The sequence below is a fragment of the Solanum pennellii genome, chromosome 10, assembly GCF_001406875.1.
Source record: "Solanum pennellii chromosome 10, SPENNV200".
NCBI classification, from domain to species: Eukaryota; Viridiplantae; Streptophyta; class Magnoliopsida; order Solanales; family Solanaceae; genus Solanum; species Solanum pennellii.
In genome coordinates this window covers 58,986,108-59,008,963 of record NC_028646.1, presented here as the reverse complement: position 1 = coordinate 59,008,963, position 22,856 = coordinate 58,986,108, and the positions used below count along the sequence as shown (strand labels likewise).

General features: G+C 35.2%; 1 protein-coding gene across 3 annotated transcripts; it reads right to left on the bottom strand.

Moving 5' to 3' along the window:
• Positions 1–3,408: 3,408 nt before the first annotated feature.
• Positions 3,409–21,867, bottom strand: LOC107032358. 3 transcript variants are annotated; one of them, XM_027912100.1, is made up of 5 exons: positions 21,590–21,867; positions 14,266–14,442; positions 13,917–14,154; positions 12,442–12,539; positions 3,409–3,821 (listed from the first exon to the last, which is right to left on the bottom strand). In XM_027912100.1, exons 1-5 carry the CDS (start codon positions 21,698–21,700, stop codon positions 3,660–3,662), a joined length of 786 nt encoding a protein of 261 aa, XP_027767901.1. In that variant the 5' UTR covers positions 21,701–21,867; the 3' UTR covers positions 3,409–3,659. The 3 variants fall into 3 exon arrangements, with proteins under 3 accessions (XP_027767901.1, XP_027767900.1, XP_015089441.1); XM_027912099.1 differs by having other exon boundaries at positions 21,581–21,857; XM_015233955.2 differs by lacking the exon at positions 3,409–3,821 and adding an exon at positions 11,969–12,350 and having other exon boundaries at positions 21,581–21,847.
• Positions 21,868–22,856: the final 989 nt, after the last annotated feature.

Sequence of the window (22,856 nt, the reverse complement as noted above, 5' to 3'; positions counted from 1 at the left end):
GAAAAAATATAAAATACAAGAATTAATCCGAGTCCACAGAAACTACTGTGTGTCCTTAAGAAATTTAATCCCCTCACTGTACCCAAGGTTATGGATTAATTTCTCCCAAGATAAAACGGATTAAACCTGTTAAAGAAATAGCGCTACCTCAAACTTCTTTAACTTCAACGAACTTAAGAACAGCAATAAGTCACACAGACTCAGTCGATCGACAATTTGATTTTATTTGAGAGAAAAATAAATGCAGAGAAAGAAAAATTTTCAGTGTTTGAAAAATCAAAAATTGACTTCCTTTTATAGCCATTTTCAGCAAGAAACGTGTCTGTTCAGAGAAATCTGTTCAGACCCGTTTATTCCAGAAAGTTGTGTCTTTTGGGAAAAATAACAACTTTTCGAAAAAATGTGTCTGTTAGGAAAATAACTACTTTTTGGAAAGTAACGACTTTTCGGAAAAGTAACGACTTTTCGGAATGTTACCGTTACCCGCAAATTTATAAGAGATAATATTAACAGGATTTATTTGATTTAACAAAAACTGATTAAATAAATTTTGTCCAAAAAATTTATCAATCAATCACATCATTTGCCAAATCCAAAGCCGAGCGAGCGACGACGACGACGGCGCGAGGGGACATCTTCTTCTTAGCTCTTTAAGAAGTAATGGAAGTGTTTCCTTCTATAAGGACAACAATTTCCATTTCTTTTGCCGATATGGGAGAAATGACTTTTCATTTGCACTTTGCTAATGACTTTTCATTTCCCTCCAAAGTAGTTCCCTCACTTTTCATATTCTCTCTTTTCTTTTCCCATTCACACTTGCTAAAACCCAACACAAATTCCAATAAAAACACCACTTGCAACCTTCCTTCAACTAGAGTAACATTATTTATTGACTATGCAGTATTACTTATTAAATTTCAACTCCTCTTTATTGTTGAATGCGAGTTGGACTACTTTCATAATTTGCTTTCTCTAGATATGCACTATATCTTGAATTAATTTGATTCATTCTTCCCATCAATTCGTCAAATTCTTGCACCGTGTATGCTTTTGCTAAACTGAAAAATAATTTTCTCACTTCTTCAGTATCTCAGTGTGTTTTCTTTAGTAAATTTGTCAACAGACGATAAATACACGTATAATGTCGAAATTCAGAATAAATTATGACGGTATCATTCAATGTACTCTCATTTCTATCAGATCACATCTCAATTCTTATAACCAAATGCATTTTTGAAACTCTCAAAGAACTATAATTATGCATTGTCATTTTCTGAATCAGCAATGCCATCTGCAAGTTGCAAAATATGTCCTATAAACAAAAAAGATTATACACCATAAGATATAGTGTCATTGTGTTTTTTTTGAAAAAAATATAACACCTCCTGGATCCAACATGCTAGCTATCAACATTGATCCTTCATAAGTTGATTCCAAATGTATATTGTCTACTACTATTATTGATCGACAATACTCCCATCCTCCAATTCTGACATCAAGAGTTGTAAATGAACATAAAAATATTTCTCATCTATTTCTTATAATTCAAAATATCTCTCGATATGTTGTTTCTAATATATATAAATACATTGGTATTTTTTCATACGATTTCGCAGCGTCACCGCTCAGTGTCTTGAAAGCTTTTTCCTTTCCTCTCCATGCTTGCATGTATGTTAATGAAATTTCTTGTATTCTTAGCATGTCTACCCCTATATGAGTTAGAGTGTAAATTGTTTTTGTATCAACAAATTTTTCAATAAACATTGAACAAAGCACACCACTAGTAGACTGACGCTTTGTGTTAATCATGTCCTTCAATGGACACATATGTGCATCGCAGAATTTTCTCACTTTGAACAAATCAAACTCGATTTTTTAAATATTCATGAACAATTAGCTTGTGATATCTCGTATGCATGTAAATGATATTTTGTGAGAGTTTACGATCCAAAAACAGACGCGATGACACTTGTCTATTGTCATTAAGACAAGTCAGCATCAATCCAAAGAAAAAAAGAATGTGTAAAATAGTAAAGCAAGAAGAAGACGAAGGCAAAAAACTTGTTCGTTCTAACAACACCCCAAAACCTGATTGTCATGTCTACAAGACACCAATGAAAATAAAAAATTCAAAGATAATACAAGTCTCAGTTTTTATTTCGCAAGTAGAGCAAAGCTTAAAGAAATAAGAAAAGAGTGTTTGTCAGGATGAAAAACAACTACCTCTCAAATATTTCACGAACCTCGACTGTTAGGAGAAACAGAAGGAGAAGATCACGGGTCTGGGATCAAAACCTACACAAGTGCATAAGCAAAGGATGAGTACTAACAATAAGGTACCCAATAGGCAACCTACTAAACGAAATTACTTGCTAGAAAACGAATACCTCTTACACTCCAACCAAACCTCCTCAAACTACAACCTACACAGAAATCAACCCAACCTAGCAATTCAACAATACACAACTCATGGGCTCAATATCCACAGTTTAATCTTCACAATTCAACAATCAAACAAATCTAATAAGTCAACATCAATGACAAGTAGTTTAGTCACACATAACAAGTACATAAATCACAATCCACAAATAATTCGCGCATAAGAATCAAGTAATAATGACAATATCTTGCAGGAACCATTTCCCATCAGTACAACATCACTAGTAGGAATCATTTCCCATCGACTTTATATCACATCACTAGCTGGGACCATTTCTTATCAGCTTTTTAACACTCACTGGAAAAGAGCTAGATATGACAACACTCACCGACAAAGACCTCGACATAATAACACTCGCTGGTAAAGACTTCGGCATAATAACACTCGTCGGCAAAGACCTCAGCAAAATAACATCACATGTCTCATCACAACATTCACAATCAATGCATATAAGCAATATCACACCACATGGAAGAGACACCAAATCATATAATTCAAGTCCAGAATCATATTTTCAAGCATTTCATCAATCAATAATCAAGGGTCACAATAAGACAATTCACATTATCATATTCATCATATAGCCTTTTTCATTTCAATCCTTTTTTATTTAGTTAGATATAACAAGTGAATAATTTAAATCTTTGACCTTATTCTCATTACACATAATAAACGAGGAAAGCATACGAATTCAACTAGAATACTAGGTTTAGAAAGTCACTTGCCTTAAATCAAGCAATAATCACTCCAATAGTTGAGTCTTTCACTTCCGAATGACTTTCAAAGAGACATAATCTATAAACAAGCAAGTATTCACAATCACTTTCCGGAAACAATAACACCCACAATAATTCCGTTGAAAGGTGGGTCAATCAGCACAATACCCAATTCCAAAAATATGGTTTGAATCCGAAACTAATAGTTGACAACATTACTCAAGGCTTTAGGAACTCATTAGGAAAAAATCATTTTGAAAAAAGGCTTAAAATTAGTTCATAAACTCATTATTACTTCAAACTCAAGTTCATGAAGAACCCCCAACTTATCAACCTAAAATTTTGATTTAAACTCATAAATTCAATAATAATAATGAGTTATCAAAGATTTAAAGTTAAGAAACATTATCCACAATTTATCTTGAAAAACCCAGTCGAAATCTCCTCTACCGAGTTCTCCAAGCTCCAAAAATGAAAATGGGGATGAAACCACGAAACTGGGTTTAAACATTGCCACGGATCCTTCGCGAACGCTCCCTGCCCGCCAATGCGCATTTTAATAAGCTAGACCTCCGCGAATGCAGCAGGTCTTCCACGAGCTCGGAGGTCAACGAATTGACCTCTATGAACACGGGGTTCTCAACCCTCCCCTCCACGAACATAGGCTGCACCAAAACACAGAAAATAAGCCAACAAAAAAGCATCGAAGGGACCCTCAAGATTCCTTCGGTGTTGTGACGAAAAAATGGAAACGAAAATCTAACAATAAAGAACACTAAATTTAACGTGGAAAAACCCTTCAAACCGAAGGTAACCAACATGGTATCGATAAGATCCGAATTGCTTCATTATACCAATGAGAGGGTTACAAATATTCTTCTAATGACTACACAACAAGTGCCAAAAGAGAACAAACAATAGCTACACCAACAAAAGATAAAAAGAAAGAAACACCACCCAAACTCAGCTTCTGTTCGGGACCTAAAACAGGATCTTTCTGACTTACGAATCTGATCTCCACCGTTCAAATCAACCACCAAGATGTCAGAAACACTCAGTCCAAATTTCAGCCCGATCCAACCGTTAGTTAATCGGAAAACACGATTTGAATGTTGCCGGTCGGAGAAAAAGACTACAGCAAAAGAACCCTTTTCTTTCTCTCTTTTCTCTTGTTGAAAGCTCCCTCAAAAAAACTCTCTTATGTTCTAATGTCTTTCAAAGACAATATCAATGAGAAATTGATTATTCTCTCAAGACCATCCTCTATTTATAGAGTTGTACTTTTCCTTACAAAGTCAAAGCCAACTACAAATAGGATTACAATTTCAATCATTTTCCTAATAGAATTGGAAACCAAATAAAGAGAATTATTTCAATCCTTTTCCAAGTAGGATTAGGCCATGGGCCTTTGGCTGGAACATGGGCAATAGCCCAACAAACTCCCCTTCCAGCCAAGGGGCCAAATGGACTTTAAGTGAAGTAATTTTTGACAAGCTTCTTGCTTGCCACACTTCTACAAAACTCATGATTGTCTACGATGAGTTCTTTCCGCTTATCTCTATGAGTATCTAACATGACTTCATCATAACCTTCAGGTTCTCCCATGTCAGTCAAGAGGATATATTCATTAGGAGAATAACGTGTTGGGCTTCGCTTTTCTCTAGTAGATCTTCTACAAGAGGTTTCTAGATCATTCGAAGTGCTTATCTCACCACGAGTTGGTTGATTATCAACCACAACAGCATAAGTAGGAACATTTATATGTTCTACACTCTGATCATTATCTGGATCATTACCTTGGGTTCCCTCATGTGCAGAAGATGTATCAATAATAGGAATTGGATCAACATCAACTAAGCTCTCATCAGTATGAGAATCTAGTTTCTCAGTCTTGTCAATATCTTCAATAGTTTGATCTTCAAAGAACACAACATCACGACTTCTAATGAGTTTCTTATCAATTGGATCATAAAAGCGATATCCAAACTCATCTTGACCATAACCAATGAAGATGCATTGCTTAGTTTTAACATCCAATTTGACCTCTCATCTTTTGGAACATGCACACAAGCTTTACACCCAAACACTTTCAAGTGATCATAAGAAACATCCTTATCAAACCAAAACTCTATTTGGAACATCACCATCCAAAGCAACAACAGGAGACAAATGATAACATAAGCAACAGTGTTAAGTGTTTCAGCCCAAAAAGAATTTGGAAGTTTAGCCACTGAAAGCACACATCTAACTCTCTCAACTAAAATTCTGTTCATCCTCTCTGCCAAACCATTTAATTGAGGAGTCTTTGGAGGATTCTTCTGATGACGAATTCCTTGCGATTTGCATCAGTTATCAAAGGGACCAATATACTCACCACCATTATCAGTGCAAATACATTTTAGTTTTTTTCAGGTTTGTCTCTCAGATAAGGCTTGAAACTGTATAAACTCATCAAGAACTTGATCTTTGGATTTTAAAGGATATACCCAAATCTTACGAGAATGATCATCAATGAAAGTAGCAAAGTAAAGTGCACCACATTTTGACTTCACTTTGAAAGGACCACACAAATTTGAGTGTACTAGCTCCAATAGCTCAGACTTTCTTGAAGAAGGATGACTGTGAAAAGAAACTCTTTTCTGTTTCCCTGCTAAGCAATGAACACATCTTTTCACCTTTGTTTGTTTCATACCAGCAAGCAAATTCTTCTTAGCCAAACATGTGATCCCCCTCTCGCTCATATGACTAAGCCTCTTGTGCCACAATTCTGATAAAGTCTCGCTCTCCACCAAATTTATAGAGTCACCAAGAATCGATCCTTGTGTCACGTATAAATTTGAATGTTTTCTTCCTCGAGCTAAAATCGATGAGCCTTTGGTGAGTTTCCATTGGCCATTGCACAAGTCATTATGATAGCCATCATCATCTAGTTTTCCTACAGAGATCAAATTTAAGGGAATGTCTGGAGCATGCTTGACATTCTGAAGGACCAACGTTGAACCGGTATTGGTTTTCAAACAAACAGTGCCAACACCAAACACCTTAACCTCACCAGTATTACCCATCTTTAACACCTCAGAGTTAACAGAAGTATAAGATGAAAAGAAGTCGTTTCTTGGTGTGACATGTGATGTGGCTCCAGAATCTACTATCCAACTTGTATCTTGAGATACAAAATTGATGACGTCTTTATCACAAGCGAAGAGAAGGTCATCTTGGACAACAACAACAACATTATTTTCATTGTTTTCTTCCTTCTTCCCTTCTTTAAGATCTTGCTTCAATTGTTTACAAAATCTTTTAATATGTCCTTTGTTTCCACAATGATAACATATAATATTTGGATTCTTGAATTTTGACTTGCTTCTGCTTTTACCTCTACTCCTCGGATCTCTTGTCTTATGTCTCCCTCGATCTTCTGTATATAGAACATCTGAATGTGAATATGTGTCTTGAGATTTTCTTCTGACCTCTTCATTCAGCACACCACTCTTTGCATATTCCATAGTCACATTTCCACCAGTGGCAGAATTTGTTAAAGAAACACGAAGAGTTCCCCGGGAATCCGGTAAAGTATTAAGAAATCCGGTAAAGTATTAAGAAGCCAAAGTCCTTGTATTTCATCATCAAAATTAACACACATTCCTTATAGCTGATCAAGAATACCCTGAAAATCATTTATATGATCAATAATAGGATTGCCCTCCTTGTATTTAAAGGTCATCAATTGCTTTAACAAGAACAACTTGTTATTGCCAATTTTTGAAGCGTAAAGCGTCTCCAACTTTTCTCACAATGTTCTAGCATATGTCTCATTCACAATATGGTTGTGAACATTATCTTCAACCCATTGTCTTATATATCCACATACTTGTTGGTGCTCAAATTCCCAATTTTCATCGGTCACATTCTCAGGTTTATGAGCAGAAAAATCGAAAGATGCATCTTCTTCACGAACAATAGATCTTTCATCTTGCTTTTTCATATGTTGTAGTTTCTTCCATTTAGACATACCATCTTGATCATATTCCCCTCAATATAGATAACCTTAGCTCTGACACAAGTTTTTGTGACGAAAAATGAAAACGAAAATCTAACAATAAAGAACACCAAGTTTAACGTGGAAAAACCCTTCAAACCGAAGGTAACCACCACGGGATCGATAAGATCCGAATTGCTTCACTATACCAATAAGAGGGTTACAAATATTCTTCTAATGGCTACACAACAAGTGCCAAAAGAGAACAAACAATAGCTACACCAATAAAAAATAAATAGAAAGAAACACCACCTAAACTCAGTTTCTGTTCGGAACCTAAAACAGGATCTTGCTGACCTCCGAATCCGATCTCCACCGGTCAAATCAACCACCAAGATGTCAGAAGCATGCAGTACAAATTTCAGCCCGATCCAATGGTTAGTTAATCGGAAAAAATGATCTGAACGTTGTTGGTCGGAGAAAAAGACTGCATCAAAAGAACCCTTTTCTTTCTCTCTTTTCTCTTATTGAAAGCTCTCTCAAAAAAGCTCTCTTATGTTCTAATGTCTTTCAAAGACAATATCAATGAGCAATTAATTATTCTCTCAAGACCATCCTCTATTTATAGAATTGTGCTTTTCCTTACAAAGTCAAAACCAACTACAAATAGGATTACAATTCCAATCATTTTCCTAATAGAATTGGAAACCAAATAAAGAAAATAATTTCAATCCTTTTCCAAGTAGAATTAGGCCATAGGCCTTTGGCTGGAACATGGGCAATAGCCCAACATTCGGAACCCCGTGCACACAAACCACATATGAAAATCAATTATACTTGATGTTTCATACTCAATGGAATTGTCGAAACATGAATCTGAGGTCTCATCGACCTTACATCCGTGAAAATCACAAGAAACTAACTCAAGCCTAAAAAGGTTAAAACAAGCTTGGGATCTCTCAAAAATCAACCAAGACCTCACCTAGATCTATATCATCCTCGAATGTTGACCAAAGTAAACTCAAAGGCTAAAATTTCACAATTTCATAACTTAGGACCTCAAATTCTCAAAAAGACTCAGAAACTGAAATAAAAAATTCTCACAACTAAAATTTCACTTTGCGAGACTGATGAAATCGTACAATTCCATTCTAACACTCGAAACTCCAAAAGATCCCAAAAGTCACTTTGTTAACAATTTAGCCTTTAATCACAAACTTATCAAATTCTCAACTTTTAACTCATAGTCCAAAATTAACTTTTCAAACTCAATCATAAACCACTCGGGGTCGAAAACGGGAGGGAAAAACAATAAATTCACGAAACTTTTCAAAAATGATAGATCGAATCATTACAGTTAGTGAGATTGTTTCGTTCACATGGCTCGAAAACTGTGATAAATATTAATGTGTTCGAGGCATCTCTCTTGAAAAGCGAGAGCACATAAGTGATGTAAACTTGGTGATCTATTAGGATTTTTTGCTTGATAATATAATTGGATTTTTCATGAATGTGATGTTATTGAGTCCTTTGAATTGCTAATCTGCGTAGAAGATTAGAGGCTCGAACGACCATAATCATATTTTCAACTTTGTGACTCAACAATCCCTTACATATTTTAATCAGGCTTAGCAATAGTAAATAGATATGATAGAATTACGCAAGCACCATATCTGTAGACTCTAATAACTATGTGAACAACTCTTCTATCATATATATTCATCTACTTTTGCTCACTTTAATTATAATTAGTAGTATATTAAACAACCAAATTGAGTTGACAACACTAGTTCTCATAATTATGATACTAATAAAATTACTTGATTGTCAATCACTTTATTATTTGCAACCACATATAAAAAAGGAGATTATTTACGCCTTTGCATAAATGAGTTTATATTTCCCTTCTGGTAGATTATTTTTTGTGATGTACACAGAGTCATCTACACTAATTGTGTGGGATAAGGCATAATTATCCCCTAAACTATGACCGAAACTAACTCACACCTAAAAACACTAAAACAAGCTCGAGACCTCTCAAAAATAAGCCAAGACCTCACCTGACCTAAGAATTCAAGCCAAGCATTTGAACCCAAATCCCGATCCAAGCATTCGAACCCGAATGTTGACCAAAGTCAACCCAAAGGCTAAAATTTCAGAATTTCACAACTTAGGACTTCAAATCCTAAAATGACTCAGAAACTGAAACCGACAACTCTCACTACTCGAATTTCACATTTCGAGACTAATAGAATGGACAGAATTCTATTCCGAAACTCAAAACTCCAAAAGACCACAAAAACCACTTTCTTAATAACTTAGCCTTCAAAACTCACAAACTTACCAAATTCTCAACTTTTAACTTATAGTTCAAAATCAACTTTTCAAATTCAATTATAAGCGACTCGAGGTCAATAACGGGAGGGGAAAATGGTAAATTCATGAAAATGTCTAAAAAAATGACTGGCTGAGTCATTATTTTGAGTGAGATTGTTTCATCCATATGCCCCAAAAATTGCGATAAGTATTAATGTGCTAGGGGCATCTCTCTTGACAAGCGAGAGCAAGTGATGTGAACTTTGTCATCTATTCGGCTTTTTTGCTTTATAGTATGATTGCATTTTGCATTAATATGATGTTGTTGACTTAATTTTAGAGGGTACGTCGTTTTAATAAAGATATCTTGTTTTAAATTGCTAATCTACGTTGAAGGTTAGAGGCTTGAGAGATCATGACCATTTTATCATAAAGGCTTGAGAAACCATGATCATACTATCAACCTTGTAACTCAACAATCCGTTATATATCTTAATCATGCTTAACAATGGTAAATAGATATGATGGAATCACGCAAGCAACATATTCGTAGACTCTAATAACTCTATAAACAACTCTTATATTATATATATTCATCTACTTTACTTAATTCCTTTAGTTATAATTATTAGTATAATAATTCCTAATACTTCTTTCCTAAGTGCAGGATGTCCGTCGGCAAATTCTTGGATTTGGAAAAGTATAATGTGGGGACAAGATCCGTTGAAACAAGGAATTCGATGGAAAGTAGGAGATGGAGAAAATATTTATGTGTGGAGTAATCGTGTATTACTAATTCAATCGGTTTTAAACCCCTACAAGGACAGACACAAATGAATCCACAATTGAGGGTAAGCGATCTTATAGATCAACACCATCACATATGGAATATTCAAGATCTTCATCAGTATTTTTGCCCTAATGATATCAACTCTATCTTGTCTAGCCCAATATATAGCACCAGAAATTCTAATAAAGTTATCAGGCATTATATAAATTCAGGAAAATACGAGGTAAGATCTGGTTATCATCTAGCAAAAAGCCTAGCTAATAGTACTGACCCTACAACTGAAAAAGCTCGAGCTAGTGGTCAATCTTTCCCAAAATCTTTTTGGACTTTTTTATGGTCGCTCAAAATAAAAAAAATAAATACAGGGATTTTCTTAGAAAATGCATTCTTAATGTCCTTCCTATTAGTGCGAATCCAAGATATTGCATCAAACTTATGATGTTTGTAGATTTTGTGGTTTAGAAGCTGAAACAATTGATCATATGTTTATGTTTTTCAGTTGCCCAAAAGCACAACTAGTATGGAAGTTGACTCCCATTATCTGGCCTAATGTAGAAAATGTTATGAATTTTTCAATATGGTGGAATGACTTATTTTGTAATACATGCCAATATCCAGAATCTATCGAGCTACTAAGATTAAGCATCTCTCTTTTATGACAAATGTGGAAAGCGAGACATTCATTATGCTATAATGGTGGTATATATGAACCTAATGACATAGTAAATAGGGCTTTATTTGATTTACATGAATATGACGATGTTGTGCAAAATTTGGCAGCTGTGAAATCTATACCTCATGAGATTTGTTATGTAACTATTACTTTGGCCCGAGATGGGGTTGTTTTCAGAGATGCAGGTCTACAAAGGGAAAAGGAAAAAGCAAACATTGGAATGGCAAGTATAGATAGTTATGGTAATTTTCTTCATGCCTTTGGTACCCCTATTCAATTTGTAGGGAAGGCCATAACTGCTGAAGCACTAGCAATTCGGGAAGCTATGGAAAGAGCACTACAAAAGGGTTGGTCGAAGGTTCACATATTGTCAGATGCAAAGAATGTCATACAAATGTTGCAAAAGAATTCAATACCATCTTCGAAAATAAAGACCATTTGCTAGGATGTCTGGCGATTGATGAAGTCTTTTGAAGAAATCGAGATTATATATAATCCTCAAACATGGAATGTATTAGCTCATAATCTTGTTAAAATTTCTATTTCGTGTATAAATAGAATTTCTTGGGTCTGCCTTCCCAAATTGTGTTGTAATTGATGCAATGGTGAAACATATTTTAAAGTAATACAATGAAGTATTTTTCTAGAAAAAAAAATGAGTTTATGTTTTCCTTCTGGTAGAATATTTTTTTTGCGTGTTGTACACAGTCATCTACACTAATTGTGCGGGATAAGGACAAGTACCCCCTAGACTATGACCGAAATTCCAGAGACACATTTTTACTAGACTAAGGTCCTATTACCACCTCCGAACTCATTTTTTTTTTGTAATTGTGTACACCTTTTGACTTATGTAGCATCCAAACATCTCCCACACGTCTCAACTACGTAGAGTGACAGAGTGTGCCACATAAGCCAGAAATGTATTAAGTTTTAAAATAAATGAGTTCAAGGGAGTACTAATGACCTTAATGAAGGTGTGTCTCTAAGATTTTGATCATAATCTAAGGGGTACTCTTATCCCTTATTGTACTATAAGTAACTTTGTATAACATAAAAAAAAATTCACAAACTTTATATCATAACATCTTTCTCTAAATATGTCATTTACAAATTTAATGCAATTGAGAAAAACTCTATGAAGATGTGGTTTAGCTTCTTTTCCTAGTCGCTACAGTATTAGCTAAAAACTGGCCCATTTTTCTACAGAGAAACAAAACTCATCTTTTGTAATTGGCACCTTCTAACTTGTCATATAGCGTTTCATTAAATTCGCACCAGCTTGTGTTTGTAAAGCATTGTTTCTCCGGCATTATACTACAATTCAAAAAGACTTCACATCACCTTGGGACAAGGTTATGGTTGATTTACTTATTCCTTTCTGCGGAACATGGCGTTAGCAACTCTTGGACTCTAAACTTTCCTGTTGGAACAATCTAAATGGTACATGTACATTGATCAGACATGGGGCCTTAAAAACAATATTTAAGATTTAAACATGATTAGAGGGTCAATGATGGACATTACTTGCTTATTGTCTGCAGTATCTGTCATGGCTGTCTTCAGCTTTTTGCTCCTCGAGTTTTCTTCGAAATCTTCATCCACAAAATTCTGACCTGAACCTTCTGCGAGTATATTTAAATTTCCGTATCAAAGAAACTTACAGAAGTATAGTTCACATGACCTATAAACATATCATTACCCTGGTTTAGCTGAAACCAGGAATCAATCATGGAGCAAATTCTTACGTGTATTTATTTATATAAGAGCAATGCCCCACACGGAAAACAAAAACCTAAGAGAAGTATTTTAAAGAAGATTACATCAGAAAAAGAGGAGGAGGAAACCATACAATCAACACTGGCTCCCATACTACTGATACTTTCCAACTCAAGTTCTATCCGAACGGAGAAGGCAATATAACTGGGTATCTGCAGAACATCTACTGCAGAATTCAGACAGTAACTGCACAACTTGAACAAATGTTGCAACACATATATCCCATGCGGCTATGAGGACTCAGCTATACATTAGTAGCCGTTTTCTTTTCAAAGTTTATACAACAATTCTCTCATCCTTCATTAAGCGATGTTTCCAAATGAATTTCCTCATCAGTTACTCATCAAATACAATGATTCATATCTTTAAGCCCAAAAATTCCACAAGAATGAGAGGAATGTGGGGTCACTATTACAAGGTTCGTTTTAAATAATCAACATGCACATACATATTCACATGCAAATAGGTTCTGTTTTACTCCTTGGCATATGGATTCTAAGACCTGGCCAAGTTTAAGCAAATAATGCTCCATACATGCAAGAAAAACAACATTAACATCAACATCCACTAAAACATGGAGAAACTGTACTAACGAAGCCAAAGCATCTGTGATGTGTTCATCTTTCCACTCTGGCACCGTTCCTCCAACTCCCTTAAGTAAGACATAGCAATTGAAAAGTTAACACATAAATGGAACTAGTTTAGTTTGTTATTCCTAGAGGAAAATGTCCCCTGCCATAGAACTAGACTAGTTTGTTTTCCTAAAAAAATGTCCCCTGCCATAGTCATCCCAACAAACTACTTATCACAGTGATAAATAACTCGCAAAACCAACAACTGTTGAATCTGATTCAAGTACTCTACAATTTAAGTAGCAGGTCAATGAATGTTTGAACACATTCAGACAATTTATATACTTATCAGAGGAACTGTGGCACATGACTAATGCAATTACCTTATATGAGCATATAAGGAACCAGGCTTATATGTTACTGATGACTAAATGAATGCAAAACCACCCTAAACTATGCCTGTTGAATGCTCATTTATGCTTCAATTCCAGAAAAATCCCTGTGATACAGAGCAAATAAACTGAGAGAGAGGTACTACAAGAGAAATCCATTACCTCATTTGGCAATTGGCATAAACGATAATACTAAAATAACTAAAACCTTTAACTCCTGAAGTAAGAAGAATATGCATATTATGATGAAGTAGCTTACCAGCAATTCTGCTAACTGTTTTAAGAAGTTCTGCAGGGATGGGAAGGGGCAGATTCGATCTCTCTTTGAGTCCATGAGATGAAGTCCTCTTATCTCTTCTTTGATTTTCCTCGGTAAAGAGTCTAGAACATAATTGGAGATCCGCAAAGTGATGGTACTCATCACCCTGCCCGACCAATAGCTCAGGTTTGTCGCTCTCAATATTGATCTTCCAACTTGTATCTCGCCAAGCAGTGAACTGAAATAGAGAAAAGAAACTCTCAAACAAGATTTTCTTTTGGGAGAGTTGTGGAGTGGGTGGGAGGTAGCTCCAAAAAACAGAGAATTCAAGTATCAGTGGTCTTCTGACCTGCTTATTAGCTATATCATTGTTGAACAGCTTTTTAGACAAATTTCTGGAACTCCTGTTCAGTTCCCCACAGCCAGCACGCAAGATCATTGATCTGTGCAACTGCTTAACAAATGATGTTTCAAGACAATCAAGAAACGCATTGTGCTTCTCATTTGTCCATCCCATGCACTCATCCTGAAGTCAAAATATGAAACATGCAAATCTATGAATTTTCTTACTTTTAACAGGTTGGTGAAGAGAATCACAAGGAGATTAGAATGCATCCTTGAACTTCCTGAAGATCAAAGTGTCAAGTATCTCCAGTTATCTACTAAATTAATCCAATAACGATAGCACTAGTTATTGACTTACCATAAGCTCTCTTTAACTTTTTAAGGCTGAACACATAGCATTTAAATCCTGGATCCACCTCTGCTTACCACAAGCTCTCTTGACTTTTTAGTAAAAAATGCAACTTTTTCTTTATTGTTTCATTTTCTTTCTTGGATAGTGTGTCTAGCTCATTACTTTGACTTTTCAATTTTCAATTTCTAGAGACCCTAGCATTCTATCTCATTTTTCATTTCTTTCTTTGATATTCTTTTTACTTAAGTTTCAAAATCCCAGCAGTATGAGTACTTCCTCTTTTTTGCAGTCTCTTCAAAATTATAAATAAGTACTTCTTGACTAACCTATCCTTCTCTCTATACAATAAACATGCACTCCATTTGTGTGCTTTATTTTATGTAATCAATATTTACTTTCAAGAACAACTAATATTAAGGGCAAATCAGGAAAACATATTTAATTCTATCTTCTCTTTCTAAATTGATAAGTATTTTAAACCTATTTTTAGTAACCATGACAACTAACGGGAAGAAGTACCATCTTCCTCATACACTCGCTTGAGAATCATCACGGATGAAGTTTATAGAAATATGTATTCAAGCTTTTGTTCAATGAAAGAGAGACTCAAAATTGAAAGGTTAATCTCTAGAGATTTTTTTTTTTTTTTGCTTTTTGTCAGAAATGAAGTACCAGAACAGATTTTTTTTGCATTTTGAATGGTTGCTTAATTTGCTTTATAGAATGTAAGGCATTTAAAATAATGCTATTGTCTATAGTTTTCAAAGTAAGGAAGCCCGTCGAGGGCTATTGTAGAATGGATGATGTTTTCTTGTGATAATTGTATTAATTATAATTTGCTCATCAATTTTTTGACATTGTAAATGTTTATAAATCAAATCGAACATTCATCTTCTTCTTTTTATAACCAAATTGTTGTAGCCAAGATTCAAACTCAGGTAACACATATGTGGACAAGGGTCAAAGGGGCACGCTGTCCAACCAACAAAGTTTGACAGAATGTTGCCAAAGTCGCGCATATGCCCTCAAGCGAGACTCAAAACGTGTTGCACGCTTCGCCTTGCTTAATGTGTGCTTCGGTGTTGTCAAGGTTCTAAGGCATACTTTTCCTTGCTAATGAGCCTCTTCTAAAGAGCCGAAACTAAACAATTGATTTCACTTTATCGTAGAAAAACTTCAATTTATTTGTTCATATAGTTGTCATTCATGCTTATATTTATTAAGTCTTGGATTAAAATATATATTTGTATGTCTTCTACCTTAACGCCTTCTGTTATTAATTAAAGCACACACTTCATTTGTAAGCCCCAAGGGACCTTAGAGCTTTTTGCTTTTGATAACAGTGGTCCAACAAATAAAATCAAACATTTATCTTAAAGGTAGTGATTCACCCATCCTCTTAAAATCCTAGATACCCTCTGCCAAGAGCTATCTTTTAAGGTTGACTTAGGCCCAAAGTTTATTTCCTTTCCATGATATCAAAGCCAAACACTTCACTAAACTTGGTTTCACCTATGTTTGGCTCTTATGTTATGTTCCCATGCACCAGATAGCCAGGTCTGAGGTCTGAGTATGATCGGGGGTAAGGTGGAGGATCTGTGCATCCCACATTGATTGAAGGAATGAGTTCTATCTTTATATGTTCTCGACATTCTTGCACAATCCCCATCTCATGAGCTACCTTTTAATGTTGATTTAGGTCCATAACATAGTATTTAATCCAAATCTATTCCTATTTTAGGTTTACCTAATGTTCGGGTCCCAAATGTTATATAGTCATTCTACAGATGTCCAGCCATGGCATGCCAGGGAGAGGGAGGTATTAAGCATCCTGCATTGCTTAAACAAATGGGATGTTGTCTCCTTAAATGGTCATGGATAATCCTCACCTTATGAACTGACTTTTGAGGTTACAACAACTGGATTGAACTCCAAGCTCTGGGATCATTATACTTTAATTCACTAACGAGAGCACCCTAGCTCTACATAGTAAGGGAATCCATGGTGTAGCACATGAGTAGACAAAGTGAAGGAAAGAAAAAAATTCAACAGGCTGTCATTTGGCATTGTGTTTTCATCACTTGAACAGACACATCAAAATTTAATCAGAACAAAACAGGAAGCTGAAGGCATCACCCACTATGGGAGCACAGATGCATGAAATTTGTCTGAACAAGTGACCTAAGCATACTGAGCACTTATTTTTCTCACATTCATGATGCACTAAAGTGGTAGCACGGAAATACTTTCTATAAGTCCACTTTAACAGGCAAGTAAAATGCACAGAAACCAGGAGCTGTAAGCACTTTTAACAAGACTTTTTACTTTATGGGGGTAGGGATCTGTGAAATGCTTGATGAACTGTTTGAAAATTTTGAGATCCTCTAAAGCTAGAATGGTTCTATAGACAGGAATCTTTAACACTGGCATAACACTTAAAAGAACTCTAGCCCACTGAATTTTCTATCTACCCACCAACCCCTTCGTTGTACCTTTCAAGTTTCAACTACCAATTCAGACAGACATTCTGATGCTGCTGCAGGTTATTGCATTTGTACTCTTTCATTTCCTGACAATCAAGGTAGTATGGAGAAAAACACATGAATATGGATTTTGAATACACAGCAATCTTTTAACACTGGTATAACACTTAAAGGAACTCTAGCTCATTGCATTTTCAATCTACCACCAACCCCTTCGTTGTATCTTTCAAGTTTCAACTACAAATTCCGACAGTCATTCTGATAGTGGTTCAGGTTGTTGCCTTTGTACTCTTTATTCTTTTCCTGACAATCTTGGTAGTATGGAGAAAAGAACGCAAATGTGCAATTTTAAAAAGAGATGCACAATTTATTATATCCTGAACTTATAAAAACAGAAGGTTTAGTCCTATGAAGGGTGAAAGAGATGAATACAGAGAATTCAAGTAAATTTTGATTAAATTTAAAGTAGCATAGGAAGACTAAAGTGGAATACAAAGAAAAATTGGAAGATATTACGGTCATGTCAATGTAGAAACCTCTGGGGAAAAAACTAGTGCTTGCCAGATATATAAATAAAAACACTAGTGCTTGGAGCAACAGGAGAATTTAATGAACAATGAATTGGGAAAATTCAGAAGAAATGAAATGATAGGAAATCTTAGGTTCACTAGAAAATATAATTCTATCGCAAATTCAACACTTGAACAGTTCCCAAACTACGCTCTCTAGAGATCCACAAAATATCTTCCTTCTCCCAGAAACATCATTCACTATTTACACTGTGTCCCATTCCCAAAAAAATACTTCTACTTTGACCATCACAATAACATTAGGACCAACAAGTTTCCCCATCTCCTTCAGCAGACAACGTTTTTGCCTCAGTCTCTCATCACTAATATTGTTAGTCGTATTCCTTCTATTTATTGATATATGACGGAAAAATGAGTGGCCCTCATGTACTCCCCAGAAGGAGGACCTAACTCTCTCTTGAAGTCAGAAAGAAGTTTTTTGAAAAGAGTCCAATGTGACACTAGTTGCCTCTGCAGCCTCGGTGCTTGATAATAGTTCTACTTTCTCTGTCTTACGGGTGAAATAGTGGTTCTCCTTTCTTTTCTCTATGATTTACTGTTGAAAAACATTTTAACTTTCTTATGCTTCTCTCCTTGTCTTTCTTTCCAATAATGGGAATTGAAACAAAGCTAACTAGAGATAGTAATCTCCCAATCAACTAAGAAACTTTATTAGGTCAAATTTTGCCCTGTTCTTGGAGTGATTCTGTTGCATGATTGATTAGGTGGCGAAAATATAATGTCAACTTCTAATGTAGCAAATGGAACCAAACAGTCATATGTTGAAAACATAGATACACTAGGTATTATAGAATTACTGAAAGCAAAAAGTAGCACAACACCGATAGTTAGGGTACTGTTCAATTTTAACAAGCTGAGTAGGTGTTCATATTTGTCAGTCCTTGAACAGAAAGCTGCATATATATCTGCAAGAAACTTCAAGAATAGAGTACGTGGGTCTTTGCCAGATATGTCAAAAATAGGACACAATTATGTCACCTTCTTAATAACCTGTACACAAAATCTTTGTATAAAAAATTAAATTAACCAAAGGAGATAATACAACTAGATTTGCATGGAGAGACTAGGGAACCTAAGGTATTTGAGAACAAGAGCATTTTGTAGGAGTACTTTTTAAATGTGTAAGTCTAAGCATCTGATTTTAAGACTAGGAAGACTTTGAAGTACTTCAGACTAGAGTAATCATATCAATGCATTGTGCTTTCAGACGAAATATCTGTGTGACTGCAGCAAGTGGTTGACTGCATCTCCAGGAGTACGCATGAATATCCAGGAAGTGCATACAAATTTCTTGACAGATTTGTTTTGGACAGCCAATAAGGATGGTATCATTGTGGAATCAAGCTATAATATGCTGGTAGGCAAGAGAAGTGAAGGGCAATGGCCATGGAAGATGATATGGAAGGTAGAGGTTCCTCCTATAATAGCCAGGTTTGGTTGGATAGCCATGCATGAAGCTTGTATAACACAGGGAAACCTTCAAAAGAGGGTGACACACTCTTTTTTTAAAAAACTGGTAACTTAGGGTGACACACTCATGCAGAGGCGTTTCTTCTGTAAAGATATCTCAGTATCTGTCAGAGATATACTACTACTCTGCAGATTCATTCGGCAAATATGGTGTATGTTCTTGAACATGTTTGCAGCTGTGTGGATAATACCTAGGAACATTTTTTCTCTCTCTGCAAGCAAACCCTGGTAGGGACAGAGAATGGGAAGCAGGAAAAGAACCTGTGGAGAGTCATCTCCTAGTCAGGTCAGAAGGAAATCGTAGGTGTTTTGAGGTTAAAGACACATCCATACCTTTTGTAAAGTTTAAATGTCTATAGAATCTGCATTTCTAGTGAAAAAATCAGGTCGTACATGAAAATGGTCAACTGCTAGATCTCCCAGATTCCCAGCAATTTTTTAAGGATTGCGGTCCAGCTCTTCTGTAATTTTTTGAGAAACACCTTCTGGGTGCTATGATAACAATAAACTTTTACTTTACTAATCAGAAAACTACTAGGCCATATTTAGTTAATATCGAGCAATGGTTGTCATAGCATTAAAGAACTCTGGGTTCTAAAAGCGACAACATAATAATGACATTCATTGTCTAGGAATCATTGATAAACTAAAACTACTTAAAACAAATGAATCAGCATAAATAAGTGCCGATAAGAAAAGACCATTCTGCCAGACATGCCAAGTCTACTCTAAAGATACATCAGCTATTTAAAGCTACTTATGGAGTAATCAACAGCCAGCCTTCAATAAGTTTGGTCGAATATCTGAAAACCTAATAAAAAGGTGAAAGTGACTCATGTACAAGTAATGCACAATGGAAAATCTTTCTTCTTTTTGTGAGAAGTAGCAGAAACGGCTAACCATGAAGGAAGAAGTTAAATTTCATCATTAATCCCCTACATGATTTATTTTCAATTTGCTAATTTTACAGAGAAAACACTCCTGGCCATATGATTAAACCCCCTCTTGTTTCGTCTCTATACCAAGGAAGAGAGGGATAAAAAAGGAGAAGAATAACGCACACAACTGTGCTGTTACACAGGATGGTTGATGTTTGTTACAACTCCACTGCGGCTTCATACAGACAGAAGTTGTGGAGCAAATATTGCAGTCTGTAGTATTTGCAAGCTGACAAATTTTAGACCATACCCTACCACAAAGAACTCTATTTTTACCTTACCAAACTCAATAATGAAGTGAGTCTTTTCCAATCATAGAACACTTTGCACCTTTTTTTTTGGATAAGTAAATGCCATTTCATCATAAAAATAAACCACACTCATCCCATGCAAGACATTTTCTTAAAGAGATCAAAAACAGAACTTAATTAAGCATAACAAATCAACGTATAAAATCGTCAATTTGATCTACAGATTGTACACCGACTTGTCCTACCTTAGGAGGTACAGAGATTATTTTTGATAGACTCACAACTCAAAAAACATAGAGAGAGAGCATATCAAAGCATTCCGATAAAAAACATAACTACAACAAAATAATACAATAATCAAAGTGCAATAAAACAATAGACATTGAACGACAAGAACTTCCTAAGTAATACTACGACTACTAGGTGTGGAAAGATAAGTGAGACAACGCTCTACTACCTACTGACCTCCCACCCTAATTTGTGTCCTCCACAACCTCCTATCTTAAGTCATGTCCTCGCTTAGCTGAAACTGTGTCATGTCCTCACTTAGCTGAAACTGTGTCATTTACCTGTCTAATTACCTCTTCCCAATGCTTCTTGGGGCCCAACTCTACCTCTCCAGAACCATCCATAATCAACCTCTCACATCTCCGCACAGGAGCAATCATGCATCTCTGCTTACTTGCCCCAACCATCTCGGTCTTGCTTCCCGCATCTTCTCCTCCGCCGGGGAAGCTCCACCTTGTCCTGAATACCTTCATTTCTAATCTTATCACTCCTAGTATAGCCACACATCCAACACAACATTTTCATCTCCGCAACTTTCATCACCTTCTAAACATGAGATATTTTAACTTGCCAACGCTCCACCTCATACAGCATAGAAGGTGCAACCACCACTACCTATAACTTTCCTTTAAGTTTAGGTTGTACCTTCTCATCACACAAAACTCCATATGCAAGCAAGCCTCCATCTCATCCACCGAATACCAACATGAAGTGACATCATGGTCAATCTTCCCATCTCCTTGAATAATAAACTCAAGATACTTGAAAACAATTCATCATTGAAATTCTCAAATATAAGCAAATACCTTTTCTGAACACATAAAGAAACATAATCATCTAGGTGATTCCTTAGCAAATTGTGTTACTGCCGTTCTAACGTAAAAAAAACTCCTATCTAAATATACAAAAGATAAAGGAAAAAAAAAGTGGAAAGAATATAAGATTACCGTGGTTACATTTCCAGTCTGAACAAAATCATGTTTGAAATTCTCAATTATCAGAGAAGAAGACTCGCCAGCGCCAGATTCCGATCGACTCAACACAGCGATGCAACTGTCCGATGACATCGGCGAGTCACTCCGGCAGGTTTCCTCTATTTCCGATGTCCGTGAATGTAAGATCTCAAAGAAGAAGAGAAAAAGAACCCTCTGGTCTCTCTTGGGTCACACAAGTTGGGGGACTTCTACGTTGGCTGCGGTGGTGGGCCCCACAAAATTCGTACGTGGCGACGCTTTTCAACGTGGCAGTAATAGTGAACGTCGCCACGTCAGCAGGATTCATAATATCTTGGGCTAATGATAGCCAGATATTTTTCATTGGTTATTGAGGAACTTTCTAGAAACTTTGAAGGGTGGGTCCCTTTTTGTACCTTCTTTTAAATTTATTTATTAAAGTATATTTGAAATGTCTCAATATGAAGGAAAAAAAAATTTTAATTTGAATTAGGAATGTAAAACAATAGAGGCAAGAAATGGCTATTTAAAATGAATATAAGAGATCAACACATCTAAATTTTTTAATTATTTTACTATATTGTGTCAAAGTTTTAATATATAACATTAAATAAGATACGATCGATTTTTAAAATATGAAACTAAATTAGATTAAATTAAATCAAATTAAAATATTAATTTTTTAAAATTAATTTTATTTTATTTGCGATTTAATTTGAATATTTCTTTATAGTTTGGTTTTATTGTTCTCCCTTCAAGTGAATTTTGTAAACTATGAGAGTCAAGATTGGAAAATAATCAATTTGGTCAAGGTTTTAGGAGGTCAAAGAGCTTTAATAAAAAGAATTATATAATATTTCTTTTTTAAAATAAGGTGTTTGGTTTAAATTTTTGAAGAAAATAAGTGCTTTCAAAGATTAGCAAAAAATATTTTTTAGAAGTTATAATGAGTACTTTTTTTTTCAAAATTATTTACCCTTTAAGAAAAATATATAAAGGAACAATTTTAAATGTTTGACGAAATACTAATTGTTTTTAAAAGTATTTTTTAAAAATATTATAGTCAAATATAAATTACTTTTGCCAAAAAAAACTTGTATATAAAATAATACAAGTTAATTTTAAAAATTTAGCTAAATTGGGTAGAAATTGAGAAATATTATTATTTAAACATCCAAGTGAAGCCCAACAAACAATGAAACTCAAACAAATAGAGATTTAATAAGTAAAACAAATATCTATAGGAGATATTTTAATTGTTTGTTGTCAA

Excerpts from the sequence above, each read along its gene's own strand:
- LOC107032358 (XM_027912099.1), bottom strand. The coding sequence starts at position 21,700 with ATGTCATCGGACAGTTGCATCGCTGTGTTGAGTCGATCGGAATCTGGC. Across the intron at positions 14,443-21,580 it reads AGACTGGAAATGTAACCACG|GATGAGTGCATGGGATGGAC; the intron begins GTAATCTTATAT and ends TTTTGACTTCAG. Across the intron at positions 12,540-13,916 it reads AACAGTTAGCAGAATTGCTG|AAGGTTCAGGTCAGAATTTT; the intron begins GTAAGCTACTTC and ends ATATACTCGCAG.